This window comes from Ixodes scapularis, unplaced genomic scaffold (assembly GCF_016920785.2).
Source record: "Ixodes scapularis isolate PalLabHiFi unplaced genomic scaffold, ASM1692078v2 PGA_scaffold8__174_contigs__length_109621045, whole genome shotgun sequence".
NCBI classification, from domain to species: domain Eukaryota; kingdom Metazoa; phylum Arthropoda; class Arachnida; order Ixodida; family Ixodidae; genus Ixodes; species Ixodes scapularis.
The window spans coordinates 104,347,742-104,364,253 of NW_024609883.1; the positions used below are offsets into that span (position 1 = coordinate 104,347,742).

A 16,512-nucleotide genomic window follows, 5' to 3' on the forward strand; every position below is an offset into this window, starting at 1 on the left:
CAAGTTTTGCAAAGGAGAAATTGGAAGAAAAGCTCGCTTTCATCCTTGAAATTACACCGCAACAAAGGAGTTCCTTGGTCAGTGGCGTTTCGTGCGAGTATACTTGGGTCCCACTAGTGCCAGCAAGCTCGTTTAAAGTGACGCATTCCTACCGAATATCGTTGCACCGTTCCTTTGCGTTGCTCAGCAGCCTGTGCCATTCATTTTAAGACAAATGTAGACAGGGTGTATAAAGAGAAACTGAAGCAGTTCTGTAATTGAAAAGAAGAAAAAAGCATTTATACCGTCTTCATTTGGCCTCTAGGAACACGAATATCAAAAATATATTTCAGATTGACCTGCCAAATAGCTACAACTGTGCTTTCAAAATAGCGCTGAAGACCCTCCTTCGGGGCGCGTTCGGTGCGAGAAGGGAATTGTGACGTCAGAGATCTCGACATTTACGCGCCTTCCGCAAGCTTTACCCGGACAGTCAAAAACCTCTGCAAGAGTTTCCTCGCAAGCGGCGCGCTCAAGACAGTTGTCAGCATTTAGTATGACGTCACAACAATCGTTTCTTGGGGGGAAGGGGGGGGGGGGGGGTCGTTTTATTTTTTTTTTCTTACGTTTATTGATACGCTTGGGGCATATGCTTCATTAATTTGTGCACAAATCCCTCAATACAAAACTTGTTGACCATATTGAGAAACATCCCAGCTTGTCGTTTTTATTATGGTAGCCCTTGCGTGTCTAATTCTTTCAAGTTTCAAAGAAAGCGCGCGAGATTTTCAAAACATTTCACGTGACAATTTGCTGGCGAATTGCGATGTTGGTTCCCTTAGTCACGAGAGAAAAGTTATTTATCGACACATTCGCCCTATTTGAATTGCAATGATAGGCTTAAGCAACATTTCAAGTGGAAACCACTCTTTTCTGAGGTCCCCTGATGAAGCATGTGGCGCTCACGTTCTTCGAACAAGGTCACGCGAAGTGCACGGTTCATCAACTCGCTTTTTTTAGACCATCCCCCGTCTTTTTCTGGATATGCTCAATTTTCCAGACATTTTCCTTCGTGCGTCATTGAAAAGGGCCGCGTGGTGCAACATGCTGCACATTTTGCGACCACGAGCTTCTAAGGCCGTGATGTGAACGTCGCTAAATTGACATTCATTCCCGAGGGTCTTAGAGTCTTCCGACAATTATCGAAAACAATCACCTCACGCGAGGTTTATACGCCAATTTTTCTCGTTTTTTCTTATTTTTATTTTTCAATATTAGGTAAAACTATTTTGTGACCAGGACACCCACAACCCTTTGGGAAACAATAAGCACAACAGGGTTTATAAGGGACTGTCCACCTGGGAAGTCATCATGAAGCACAAGGACTATTTGAAGTACGTATACTCAGCCTCGTCGCACAAAACGCTGCATGCTTAACCCTAGAGTTGCTCTTGAGAACATAATATTTTCTAATGCGCTATGGTTAAGAGAGACCTATGAGCTAAAATTAAAATCACGATGTGAGCATTTTGCTGAAATATGGCTCTACGGTAAACAAAGGTCCTCGAGTTGGATATAAAAATACCTACCGAATAAAAAATTCAAACATCCATACCACACGGTCTGTTTTGTTTCCTTTTTATTCAAACGAAATTGGTTAGTCTTGTAAAGTATTATATGGGCAAAGATACTCTAAAAAGCATTTAGTGCCAAGCTCATTAAAGTCGGCATCTATCGGAACAGGATTGATACCGTGCAGTCAAGTAGTGATGGTCATCATGCCCAATGTATGGGCCCATATATTGGGCATGATGACCATCACTACTTGACTGCGTGGTGTAGAATCTATGGACGCGTTTAACACGGCATGATAAATCTAAAATTAACAGCAAGATTTAGACGCTGCAGTTCGCACTATTATCCCTTCTTTTCGCCATAGAGTGGAAAGAAGTGTCGATAAAAAGCCATTACACGTTATTTCGTTTACTGCAGAATAAAAGCGTTAAAGAAAAACGTCGACTGCCATTCTCGGGCTCTCTAGATGCTTTGTATATCCCAGTTTTACTCGTCATTCGTTTTTTCCCCGCCTACTTTCGTGTTAGCATACCAGAGATTCGCCAGGTGTTGTGGATACGAAGAATGATAACGCCAAGATTACGGCTAATAAAAATAAACGCTCATGTCGCACGTTACGGGAAGCAGAAATATTCGCCCGGTAGTTCTTGTGAGCTTTAAACGAAAAATAATTTAACGCCCTAACCTCACCCTAAGTCCGACCGCAACCAACGCCACGGAACAACTCAACTCATTGACGTCACGGCCCTGTGGTGGCGCTCCTGTCGTTACTGCGCATGTGCAAACGTTTCACTCCTCCCGAATTCGGTCTCTGCGCACGCGCAGTGCCCAGACCAAACCTGGTGTGGGCAAAGCGCGCTTGTTTGTAAACACACTTTCTGTGTGTAGCTACGAATTCAAACGCAGAAATGAGGGTCAGAGTAAGTATTGGAAAATAAAATGAAAGCTAAGTTGGATGAATACATGTATTTCAATGCGAAACGTAATATTTAGCTAATTATGCCGTTACACAACAATTGCGGCCACAAAATCTTGCCAAGCATAAACCAAAGCACATGGAAACTTTGCCAGATTCGCGCGGTGCAATGCTAGACTGATGAGAACGATAAAGCTAACGCTGGCACGCAAGAACGTCAACGATTTCTTACGCGAGTCACAAAATTGAAACATGAAGCCGGGAACTATAAGAATGGTGACGCCGATGACGACAATTTTCAGTTACTACGAGAGAACCTCATTGAGGTGCAGTCTTTTTCCCTATTTTCTGACATCATCTTGTGTGCATTTAGAGCGCGGCACAGCGCCGTTTTCTTAAGTGCACATCTTTGGGGACCGGTTGCAGCGGAACACTTGAAAGCGGGCCTCGGGCCGGGTTTCTTTGGAAGAACCGCGGCCAGCCGCTGTCCGGTCGGAAGACTTCCACGGGCCGGATCTGGCCCGCGGGGGCCGGGGTTCGGAGACCCCTGTTTGAGTCGATAATAGCAAAACCACAAAGAGAGCGAGGGCCGTGACAGTGCACTTTTGGCGTCGTGTGATTGGCTCTATTGGATTGTAGCATCGGCGGAATTTTGACTTAAGCCGGGGTCACACTGCTTATACGTCATACAAAAGGCAGTCTGCATATAGATTGGAACGCCAGTCACCGCGAAATCCGTGCTTCGAATGCCGCATGGCAACGAGGAAAGTCGATTGTATCGCAAATTTTACATTTTGACGCAGTTGTGAAAATGCGTACATTAGCGCAACACGCAACACTGTAGCGCAACACAAGGAAAAGAAAAAGCTTCACTACAACAAGACATACTGCGATGTCTGGAGAAACAGACACCATGTCCAAGGTACAGACTTACCATGGCTAATAATATTTTGTGAAGTGCCGTGCACGAAATGGTGTTTACTATGTGTCGTGTTCTATGTGTTCGACTTTGAGAACACGAGCTTGGGCTACACCCTTTTGCTTTGGACCGGCTGTTATAAAAAGCGCTAAAGAAGGTATTAAAGCACTACCATGTGCAGATGACGGGCATAACATCTAAGGCGAAAATAGGGTTTCATTCGTCAGATTGAATCTCCCGATAACTCTTCCCCTCTCCAGAATTGCTTCAACCACTCTTCTGGCCCGACAAACTTATTTTTGGAAAACACACCTGCGGTGTGAAGGTTACCTAATATATCTTTCATTGTAAAAATGCAAGTGTAGCAGAAAACAACGAATATTTAGTATTTTATTTATTTGGAAAAGGAAGGTAAATTTGGGCAGAAATAGGGAAATTTCAGACGTCCCCGAGGGAAATTTTGACTTTCCGTGTTGGCAGCCCTGATGCAGACTGTCTTTTTCATGGTCATAGGCAGTGTGGCTTTAGTGTTTTCTTCTAATCTTCAATGCGTACATTAACTACTTTAATAAGTTGCATCACTCGACTATCAAGCCGCTCGTGGAAGTTGGTATCGTCGGTTCCATGGACGTCAGTGGATTGAACGTCGAATTGTAGTTTTTGCAGAGTTATATATGGGACAAAGGGTACAAGTATTACACCCCCTATTTCCGAGAGAGTATAGTTAAATAATCAGGACTTGCCCTGCACTTCTTAGGTTGTCAGTGGAATGGTCTAGAGCTTTACATTTTTTGCTTTGTTGATTGGCAGCCATATTTCCGGTCGGCTCGTCTAAAAAGAACACCGTTCTGCCTAAACCTGCGTATATGTATGTGATATATGTTTCTTTCTCTGCAGATTGGCCAAACTCCCGGCTAACAGAACCATTCATACCACTTTTCGCGAGCAGCAGGAGATTGAAGACACGGGATCACGCATGGTGTTCGTCTTGGACGTGTCGCACAGCATGAGAGTAATTTCGTACACTATTACAGCGCTCTGTATACTCTATGTCCTTATTGAGTTCCTCCCCAAACACTGCAATCCTATGTAGCCTATTAAGCAGCGCTAAAAGGAGATATCACGGCACTCGCCGTTTTTGTGCCCTTGCTTTCACCGGCTGAACCAAGCAGGTACATCAAAAAGCGCAGAGTCACGCTGCACTTAGTCCACGTTAATGATCTAGCCGCTGATATTGGCGACTCAAGCGAAATCGACGCCGCGTAGCGATAACGCCGTGTAGCTCAAGAGAGGATTGTCGTTTCGACTCTATCGTCTGCTAGCGCCGTCTGGTTCTCGTATCACATAGAAACGAGCATCGTTTCCAGTAATTATTTGTATGCTTCCGCCGTGTCATTCCTACGCACTGAATAGAAAACGTTTTTTCACCGTCGAGAGCTTGCTTTGCCTTCATATGTAGTAGCACCTATTTTGCGCTGCAGTGCAAGAAATTTATGGCGCTCCGCCTGCTGAATGACGAAACCGACCTCCTTTTGTCCGCCATTTTGTCTGACCAGCGCGCCCCCTATAGTTTGCTGGAGTCGCGAATACATGAAGGTCCCGAGAAAAGAGACCCATGTTTTTCAGTCCGGGGGATAAATAAACCGCATCGCAGAAAGCTCAAATTCTCTGAGAATGGGCCGACAGCGGCTGGGATAGAACTCGAAAAGTTTGATAACATGGCGTTACCTGTATCAAAAAGATAACTGAGACAAACAAAATTTTTATATGAGCGGTCAAAATGAAAAAAAAAAAATGACATTCCGTGTGCCTGTAGCATCTACTTCAGAAAAAGAAAAACTTGTCAGGAAGAAAGAAAATGAATATTCCATTTCTTGCCGGCAAGTGTTTTCCCCTGATATAGATCTCACGAGCGCCCACAACGTCTAGTTTTGTTTTGACGATATTAGGCTTATGTGAAAGTCTGCTGGTAAAGAAAAAAAAATGTAATTACCTTTTTATTTAGGTAACGTCATATTTTCAATCTTTCGCGTGCTATACCAACCGCTAGCGTCACATTCTCACGAGTTTGAGCTTTCTGCGATGCATAGTTTCTATGCGAGTGCAGAAAAAGTCGGTTCTCGTTTCTGGAGAACTCCCTGCACTTCGTTCCACCTCAAATCCAGACGCAGAAGCCGCCACGAGCTAATCGAACCAAGTAGACAGCGTTAAAAACACACCTCCATGGTGTTCGTCGTGTCCACTAGATATTCTATTATCGTCGAACCAAAATTAGACACAAAAGGTTCAGTGACTCGAGCTTTTGACGCTACTTAATTGGTAGCAGTGGCTATTGCATCACCTAGGTCTGAACTTCAGCTGCAACAAGGTGGGGCAAACGCGCAAAGTTGACGAGTGCCATGACGAGGAGAGTATTCCTCCACTACACTTGATCGGCTCTGTCGGATTGTATAACATAAAGTGAAACAGAGTTTAGACGGCAGACGCGCCGAATATTCCGCACGACCGACAGACAAGGGACCAGCGATCCGGACAATGATTGGCGACGAGTGCCACGTCAGCGTTCGGCAGAGATTCGCGTTCACTCAGTCAGTGCACGAACCTCATCCGAAGGCGCTGATACGCGCCGCGGATCATGTGCCCGACGCTGTTTCTTTTGTCGGTGGCGTAGAAATTGCGGTGCACACGATACCTCTCATAAGTCTGACCGTAGCTGACGTGATGATCCGATAGTGTTCATTAAGCAGAGCCAAGAATAGAGAGTTTTAGGGAACCGTTTTTGCAGATCCAATACGGAACGATGGACCCTCCGGTACGCACTGCGCATGTGCGAGTTTTCTGCGGCAGCGCATGCGCAGTTTGTACCAGAGGGACTATTGTTTAGTTGACAATTAACACCATCGGATCATCGCGTCAGCTACGGTCCGACTTATTAGAGATATTGTGTATTCGGAGAGCAAGTCGTCTGTTTCTTGCACAGGAGTTTCGGTGACGTCAGAACAACGCCGAGCTCTGATTGGCTGTGATTGACCTCAATGCTAGATTCCTCGAGGTCTACAAACTAATATATTTTTTCAGTCAGCCAAATATAAGACTTCGGCGTTCTGGCAGCATCGCAACAACTGTGCAAAAAGCAGACGAACTGGTGCTCCGCGTGGAAGTAAACGCAAGCACTGAGCGCTTTCGTTAGCGTTAGCTGCTTTGCACAGCGCGTGCTCCATACGAGTACGCAACGCCGCGAGCTTTACGTATGCGAGCGCTCGCTACCGATTTTGGCGTACGTACGCAGCGGTCCTCTGCATGCGTCTGGACTTAAAGAAGAAACACCCCCCCCCCCCCCCTCAAGAAAAAAAAAAGTTTTTTTTTTTTTAGGCGATTTAATGTAGTGTTAGGACACTACCCAATCAACATGTAGCTTCAGAGACACGTATATCTTTATAAAGACAAAAAAACAACTGTTCGAAACCGAAACCGAAACACGAGCACGAAAGTTCATGGTAGGAAGATGCGTGGCCACACACGTCGTCGAAGGACAACTCACGATGTAAGCAGCGGGGAGATACTAAGCCGCACCCTGCGTCTCCTAAAATGTCAGTTATTAAAAAAGTATACAGTCCATTACTCCACCCGTATGCATAGCGCACCTGTACAGCCACAAATCCTCCCATGGCGGGAGGACAGCCCGCTTCAGAGAGAACGCAAGCGCATCGCACCGTCCACACTGTCGCGCTTTCGTGCTGCGCTAAAGAGAGAGAGGGAGGGCTGCCACCGACGCACCGAGACACCGGAGTCGCCGAGACTGCAAAAACGGCTGTCATGCACCGAGCTGTCTCGAAGTATGTTCACGGCAATAGATGACGGTTTCCCATCCCAAATTAAAATGAAAAGAACCACGAGAGTGCACGCGTCCAGCCGTTGTAACAACGCGAAAGCTGTCGGCTGCAAGGCCATTGCATTTTCGAGGAGTAAGACCTTTTCTCCGTACTCCGCAATTCCTACCCCAGCCTATGCGACAATCCCATATGGTCATTCAAGCAGCACCAAAAGCGCATCACCCCCGCGCTCATCGTATCTGTGCGGTCCAACTTGTATTGAAACAGAGTATTCGCAACTCCAGCGCGCCGCTCTCCCTCCCGCGTACGATGGAAGAACTAGAGGAGCGGGGACGGCAGCGGCGGCGGCGGCGCGGAAAAGGTGGCAGGGGCTGTCCGCCTTGATGCGTGAAGCCGCTGTAACAAAAAAAGTGAGCGCGTTAAGATAGGAATTCTTGTGCTACACCTCGCAACAGCCTTGCAGGAAGGACGGGGTTGTCTAATTTTATTAGGGACTTTTGGTATATCTCACACGCTGCGGATTGCTGGTCGTGTGCATGACCGCCAGCTCGATCTGTGCTCAACGTGACGGCAAACGTCACGTTGAGCACAGATAATGTAGAGCTCTAACGTTCTGTATATGAAAAGTCTATTCTTTGCCCCAAAAAGCTGGTCGCGCAACGATATGTCGAGCAATACACGTTGGGAATGGGTTTGCGTTTTAAGGCCATGGAAACAGGACATTTATTCCAAGCACTTTTAAAAGATATAATATGCGTACTTGCTTTCAGCTAATTACAAAATGAGTAAAAAAAATGCCCGAAACGTTTTCAGCGCGTCTGTGTTAGCCAGCCGTTCGTGACGAGAGCTTGGAACGGGCAGTTTTTGGGAAGAGGGACCACAACGTTGCCAATAACACGGTACGAAAAAAAAGTACGGTATATTAAAATATGCATTTTTGGTAGCGCAATGAATAAAAACCGTAAACCCCTAAACACGCCGATTATGGTAATAGGCAGTTTTAGCATAGCGTTACCGCAGGCTACCGTTGGCTACCATGAGCCACGGCCAGACTGGAAGCGCGCGCTCTCTTTCTGAGCGCGCGCTTCCAACCCGGACGTGCATGAGCGAGGCAACACTCCTGGCACGCGCTGAAAATTGTGCTTCAAATGCGCAGCGCGAGCCTCCCATTGTAATGCTACACCGCGCACTAGCCTCCGGTAACAAACTTCCTATCAATAACCATAGAGCAGTTTGGTCACGTGTTGCAATACACTAAAAGCGAGGCGGTGAGCAGCGAGTTGCGAGCTTGTGACGCGAAAACACCAATACTGTGAACGCTGCTCTTCCGAAGCTTGACGGCTACCGTGCGCGGTTCATTTTCTAGAGCACTAATGCCCAGGCAAGGCGCAAACACGATATCCTCATCACCCTCAAAAATATTCCGCCACAAACAGTGACGTGGCCGGTGCGTCAAACGCGCTCGCCCACCACAAAGCTGCGCAAGTCGAGGTTTCGGACACTTTTAAATATCAGCTTGCTCATTTTGCTAACGCGCATCAACATCTCCGTCCCCTGTAATATATGATCCTGCTCTAACCACTTCGCGTTTGCAGACAAATAAATCATTTCTAGCGCACCGACCATGCGTCAGCGAGCAGGCGCACGGGAAAGTTTGGAGAATCTATCCCCGTCTTTTCCGCCATCCTGGAACTACCACCCCGCCATCTATTCACCACATTCGGTGGGAGTTGATACCACGAGGGCGCCACAGTATTTGGTGCCTCAGTAGACTTCCGGTAATATATTTATTTATTCTTCGTCAACGCAGAGCTGTCGGGTAAGAAGAGTTTCCTTCAGAAAAGTTTTTGTAGTAGGTTTGTAAGAACATCAGTGCATTGTACAAAGTAATGCAAATAACAAAAGGATGAGAGACAAATGGAAAAGAAGAGGAAAACCGGAAGCGCGCAGGGGTCCGCCGATAGGGGGTGGTAGTGAGCTTGTTTGCAAACAAACATCGGTGAATAGGGCGTTGGAGTTGCGAATAGTAAAGTGTTTGCTTTTCTTTAGCTTCAATTTTCCACTGCGCACCCACATATCGGCGTGGTGTACATGAAAGCAATGTTTTTGTTTGCAGCAGTTTGGGCGCATGGACTACCTGAAAAGCGCGGTGCAAAACATTATCCGTTATTCTATCTATGACGGTGAGATCGTGGGGCTCGTCAGCTTCCACGCAGCATGCAAAGTCGAGCATCCGCTGGCCTCGCTGAACAACAACACCAGAGATGCTCTAGCGGCTGCCGTCAGGGAACTGAAGTATGGCGCAGGAACGTCCATCGGTTGCGGACTCCAGCTGGCCGTTAAGGTGAGAGCATTTCTTGATCGATTATCTTGCAGAAAGTATTCGCCGGCGGTCATAGCCACGACCGCGATGGCTAACAGCGAGCTTCCACAGTTCTGTTGCAAAGTGCATTGCACACCATCGAGATTGCCGCTCTTAGGGCCGGTTGCACCAACGCCGCTTACCTTAACCCAAAGCGGCGCTTTTCTAAGCCGGCTTAGCGCCCTAAACCGAGCTTAGGTAAGCACGGGTTTAAATTCCGGTTGCACCAACGTTAAGCCGGCTCTACAGACGCGCCCCTAGCTAAACGCTGGATTTGCGTAGGGAATCTAGGGACAAACAGAGCAAACTAGGGAACGCTAAGAGCGACGAATACGATTGGCGGAGAGGAATCACGTGATGTAAACAAAAAAAAAAAAAGAAAAACTGCCGTAGTAGTCGTCGTCGGCGTCTGCTTTTCGCTGTATTTCTTCGGTGAGTAACAAATTAAAGGCCTCCAAATTCAATCATTTTTTCGTTTAACTTTTAATAACAGAAGTCAAAGCTTCAAATAAACACGAATGCTCTTTACATCTTTGATTATGTGTTTAATATCGGTTGATAACAGGATATTTTGACAGTGGTAGTAGTTTCCGTGCTCACATTTTGAGGTGAAGGAGCCATCGGGGGCCCCAAATCTCACCGAACGCGAGGACACTCTACTCGCTACATCGCTGAAGACAAAACATCATGGATATAAGTAGGCAGGTAAGATGACTACTAAAACAAAGTCAAGCCTGAGACCGATGAAGTTCAAAACAGTGACGAACTCGCCACGGCAGCTGCGAAAATGCCCGGAAATCTTCGAATAGAAGTCGTCGAGAGGTCAGGTCAAGAGTCCTTGCATCGACGGTACTCGTTGCTATCAGCAAGGTGACAGAACTGCAATGTACCGTCGTTGAACATCCGCTGCAGCCTCAAACGGACTTCAGTTTCACACTGTCGAGTTCAGAAAAAAAAACAAAAAAACTCCCACTAGTACATCACATCGTGCCGATAAGAACGGTCGTCTCTTCGCATCACCTGCCCCAGCCTGCCCCGATACAGCAATGAACGAATCTAAGATAGTAGTCGTTACGATTTGTCGTCACCACGAATGAAAGGTATAAAGCACAATATTCCTAAAAAATCGCGATCACCAAAAAAGTTACGGAGGACACAACAAGGCGCAACTTTCAACTGAATTTTATTGAAAACGTGTTCCGGTATATAGTCTCAACCATCGTCACAATGACAACAAACGACAAAAGTAAAGGGAAAACACCATCACAGAGCACAACTCGGAAACAACAGTATCTCGTTCTCGGGAAACGAATGAAAGATATGAAGCAAAGTATATAAAAAAAAAAATGCGATCACCAAAAAAGTTAAAGTTATGGAACGATACAGTTTTCTGAAGCCAAGATTCTACTCGCGAGATAAGGAGAATTCACTGAAGATCGTCTCAAAACTCAGAAAACGAAAGAAATTGAATTTTCGCTGTTTTACTACTTAAAAGCGCCGCAATCTAATGCAAACGGCAGAGGTGTCGACAATCAGCTGATCGCCGAGATCATGTCTGCCACTATTCAACGCACTGATCAGATTGAAGGATACGCGCTGCAAGTGTAAATAAACAAGGTGGTAAATAACAATACGTTACAGCTATGCAAAAATAAGTAAGTACATACGAATAAGCTCGTTGACAGAAGAACCAACGGGAATACAGACGTGAGCCCCACAGCTCCGTACGTTTCTCGGTTAGGGCTAGCACGCCCTGAAAGTGGAGAGCCAACTTGAAAACAGGGGTCGATAAACACTTCACACGACAATATTTTGCATCCTTGTCACAATCGAAAGTCATTTTGTCGAGACTTTCACGCTGATGTAGCCTAAAACACTTTGCACAACCAATTTCGTCCACCGCGTCGACCGTGACAAACCAGCCGCCATGTTTTTAATCCAGGATTAAGAAACAACAAGAAGCAAAGCGCCCAATGTTGGGCGCTTAAGTTAAGCGTAGTTTAGTGCTAGTTTTAGCGATAAGCGAGTTTGGTGCAACCGAACGAAACCGAAACTTAGCTTAAGTTCCCGGCTAAGCTCCGCTTTGCGCTAAGCGACGTTGGTGCAACCGGCCCTTAGAAGCCTATAAATGTGCGCTGGTTTAAGCGTGTGCAGTGAGCAGTGCATTTAAATATGGCGTCCAGTGGGTACACATCGTGTAGAAGTGGGAACATACAAACAGGCTGACCCTGCGGTTAAGCTGATCGGCTGACAGAGTTTGCATCGGATGAAACAAGCAAAAGCAGGAAACAGTACAAGAAATCGGTAAAACACGAACTATGTTTTCCACCGGGTAAATTTCAGAAATACACTTTCAGAGGCTCTTATGCATGTGTACGGCCTCGTGAAACGCACGTTATTCGTTTAATTTCGAAGCACGAAATGCTTCTTAACGCAAATTCCCAATCCCAAACTTCTGTCCATTCGTGCATTGTGCGCTAAATTTAGCGGCGACATTGACTTCGTGTGACCTATATACCGATTCAATTTTTTCGCTGAATTTAGCGGGAAAATTGGTGTCAAGATAGCCTGACGTCGCGTGGCCTACTATATCAATCTAGTTTCCCGCTAGATTTAGCGGGAACATTGATGTCACGTCACCTTTGTACCGAGGCGGTATCACTGCCAATTTTAGCGGGGAAATTCATAAAATCGCAGGTTCATCAAAACCCGAAACGAGTATTCCATGCCTTCTAAACAAATCTAAACAATTGCTCCTCAAATACTGGATTTCATGCCTTATAGGACTTTGGAAATAATGGTCGCTGTTAATTTTATTAGGCTTAGCAAATGAGAAGTTTAAGCGGTATCGCGAATGATCCTACAGTGAACGGTGGCACTTGTTTTGGCCGCCATTGTCATTGACAGTTTACGAAACGCAGGGCGTAACCGCGCATCCCGAAGATTTTATCACAGCTCCATACCCAGTGATATCACGGCAACAGCCGAGAGGAAGAAGGCCCTTAAGGTTGAGGTTTGTCCGGCGGGCATCTTACACCGCTGTTACGCTTAAGTGTGGCTAATGGTCACTGCCAACTATACTCCAGGTAGACGGGCACGTACCCTCAACTGCTGCTAAATGTGAGTGAGTTCAGACTTGATAAAACCCGTTTGCTCTACTAAAGTCTAACTCCTGGTTAGCTCAGTTGGTGGAGTGCTCCACTAGAAATGAAGAAATCCCTGGTTCGATACCAGGACCAGGTGGATATTTCGGTCGCGCTCCGGTGACCTAGCTGTCTTTGGATATTTGTGTTTGTCCTTTGTCCCCCTTGGTCCCCATCTCCAGGGATTATTATTGTCATTCTTGTCCAGCTTGCTTGCATCCTTGCATTAATCGTATATTCATCATAGATAGACATCTTGCATGCAAATTTTCAGCACACAATTGATGCTTTGCATTCAAAACAAATCGCATACAAATACGACGAACACACCTGACGCGTTTACTCTAATCACTCTAACAGCGAAATCCTTTGACTGCCCATGAGTCTTTTATACTGACCACCTTAGTGCGCAAACTTGTCGTGTATCTACACGTCAGAGAATAATGTTGCAAATACAGTGCTCTTTTCGTCCCAAGATCCAGCTTCAAGAACGTTTTCAAATGAATCAAGGCTTCTATCTCCTAGTAGAAAACAAAGGTAAACACGAAAACAATTTGCGACAGTCGATAAAACAACCTCCCACATCGGTTCACAGCATCTATGTCTTCGCTTCCCCGCATAGCAGCCGCGAACCAGCTTTCTCCTCGCTTACGGTAATCGAGAATTCAAAGGACTCTGGTCGCCGTCCGCAAGAGATTGCTTTCTTGTCGTGACCCACGGCGAACGAAGGCTGTCTTTGATATTTCAGTACGATGCCAGCTGCAATCCATCCGCGCGTTGCGCGACAAAAATGCATGCAAAGTTAATACCGCATGCTGCTCGCACCTTATGTGTAGTTCACTGACGAATGCTCGAGTTTCTGGACAAGATATAAGCAAATCTTTAAAAAAAAACTCGTAGAATGCCAAAACTTTTTTTTTCATTAGTCCTAAAACTACAGCGTGGGCAAAATGGATTGAACGCGCTTTAAACTGACCGCATAAATCGGTTTATTAACTTATCGCACTGGGATTCACTACAGAGGTGCTTGGAGCTGGCACATTCACTAACTGAGAGTATGAATACATAACACCTTTGGAGTAAAAAAAAAATGATGCGCCATTTCACCCTTTGAAGGAGGAAGACCAGCGAAGCTGTTTAGAACACGACACAGACGCGGCACAGAATTTTGAACAAGGGTATAGAACACATTTATTGTCTTGATCGGTGATCGTCGTGACGAAGGGTACGCACACACATGTCGAGGACGATCGCCGCCCCGAGGAGCCGGAGGAAACTAGATGGATGGATGGATGAATCCGGCTGAGCCCTTTGGATCGGGCGGTAGCTTACACCACCTAGCCTGACTAGATAAGCGTGACGGAACCGCCGCCTGGCGGAAGGAAAGGAAACTAGTCACGCAAGCGGGTTTGGAACGACGACAAAAAGGGGGCGGTGCGCTTCCCTCCTCCTCCTCCTCCTCTCCTACTGCCGCTGACTTTTTTAATGGGTGATGTGACACGAAGTCGTGATGTCATTTGCCCGCTAACTTTAGTGGGGAAACTAAATTGGTGTCGAGGTCACGTGACGCCAATTTCCCCGCTAAATTTAGCAGAAATATTTTTACACTAAGTTTAGAGTGGAAACTGACTTTAGGTGACCCGAAGTCGTGACGTCATTTCTGTTGTCGCACACAAAAAATCCACAGTACCCTAACCATCAACAACTTCGCCGCAAAAAAGAAAATAATCTGATTTTGTTTATGGAAAAGTTATCGCCAATTCTTGTATCTCAAAATCGTCAGAAAATCATTGTGGGCTATTCTGGCGTTTACTACGATTGAAAAAATTGTAAAGGGGAAAGAAAATAGAATTAGCTTACCTATTCTTCACTTCATTCCGCCAAATTAAACGCCAGAGAAATGTAATACTTTCTTTTAGCGTACGTGCTAGGTATTGGGAAAACATAGATTTTAATTTTTCTTGATTTACTCTGGTGAGCCAATCTTTCCACAATTTTAGCGAAAGCTTCCACCACCTTCAGGCACTTCGTAGTGTATCCCGGCGCAATAAGTTAAGAAGCCAATTTTAGTGGTAGGGTTGAAGTGCGTTCAATCCATTTTGCCCACGTTGTATAGATACACTATTTACGTCGCCCATCAACGGTCGTATCAGTGCACTGCCGTGAACAAAGACAGCTCAGTCACAATCATTCAACCACCGAGCGCAAACAGACGGCGAAGAGGACGTTCTCAGTGTCAAGTAGAAGCGAAGCAGCGAAGCTTCTTGGACGGCGAAACCCATGCCGCTGAACCGGCCGAATCATCCCGTCGAGCGGCGGATCCGGTGACGAGTGGCCCGCTCATTACCGGCTCGTTGGAGCTATCCTCGGAGCAGTCCACGTCCACGCACAGAGTCCAGCGCATGAACAATAACTATGCACGCCAGCACGGGAACACAAGAACAGCACACGACACACGGCAAAGCGGCAGATTCAGATCGCAGAAATGAGCGTCTCGCGAACTCCGACTGGACCCAACGTGCTTGTCGTACAATGTTGCCAACCGGTTCTTGTGAAAGAGAAACATATTTTAAAGGGGCGGTGCAACGATATTCAATTGGAATGCTTTTCACTTTGCACGAGTTTACTGGCACCAGTGGGACTCAAGGATACTCGCACGCAACGCCACTGGCCAAGAAACTCCTTTGTTGCGGTGTAATTTTGAGAACAGAAGTGATCATTTTCATTCAATCTCTCCCCTGCAAAATTTGATGACGTAACGTGGGGATCGCGGTACACCCCGATGACGATATTTGAATGCGGTTCATAGACTGGACCCGAGCATTGCGTGTGCACCCGATTTGGGCTCGTGATAATTGATAGCTCGAGAAGCATTCGGATAGTGGCCCGTATTCAATCGCTGCAACGGCGACAATAGCCGAGCCATAACAATGTCCGGAACTCAGCGCGTCTCCTGTGCTTTGCCAAACCCAGCGTGTGGCTATGGTCTACATTGGCAGCATATCATCGGCTCCACATCACGTGGCCGCTTGTTGTGGCTGCGAGTTGAGGGGGTAAACGCTGTTTCTTTTTTTGTTTTTTTTTCTGGGACTTCTATTGCGTGGGGTGAAAAACGAAACCTTGTTTTAAAGGTCATTAACGTCAGGGATCTGCTCTAAGCGGTATTTGAGCAAAGTACAAAAATTGTTGCATCGCCCCTTTAAAGAAAACACGAATAAGAGAAAAAAGAAAGATGTTTACAACTCCCTGTAATACCGAATTAGAGCGCAGCTCTTGAGGAGGAGGGGAGGAGTGTACGGACGGGATGATATGCCCCTCCTCGTTATCCGTACCCTCTCCTCCTTTCTCCTCATCTACTCCTCCTGTGCTCCTCGCCGCCCCCTCTTCTTCCTTCTCCTCCCACTCCTCCTTTCTCCTCCTCCCTCTTTATCCCCCTCCCCTCCTCCCTCGTCTTCCTCCTCCCTCCCGCGCGGTGCATTATGGGAAAGGTCCCATAATGCAACGTGCGCGTCACCGCGGTACAGTATGGAACGTTTCTCATAATGCACCGCGCGGTGCCGAAACGTCATCATGCCGAAACGTCCGCGCGGTGCATTTTGGGAAACGTCCCATTATGCACCGCGGTGACGTTGCGGCACGTTGATGAAACGTCTCCCTTGTGACGTCAACGGTGACCCTCGTGACATCACGAGTGACGTCACGACGGGTCCGAGCGTTGCATTATGGAACGTTTCCCATCATGCACCGCGCGGTTACGCCGACGCCGACGCCGCTCAAGCCGGAAA

The 16,512-nt window shown here is 46.6% G+C and overlaps 1 protein-coding gene across 1 annotated transcript in view; it reads left to right on the forward strand.

The window, feature by feature from the left end:
• Positions 1-16,512, forward strand: part of LOC8023262 (calcium-activated chloride channel regulator 1) — a 54,797-nt gene that overhangs the window by 17,876 nt on the left and 20,409 nt on the right. The window contains exons 6-8 of the mRNA XM_040219280.2: positions 1,258-1,373; positions 4,287-4,401; positions 9,339-9,566. Coding sequence (XP_040075214.1) covers positions 1,258-1,373; positions 4,287-4,401; positions 9,339-9,566 — 459 coding nt within the window. The remainder of the gene's footprint in view (positions 1-1,257; positions 1,374-4,286; positions 4,402-9,338; positions 9,567-16,512) is intronic.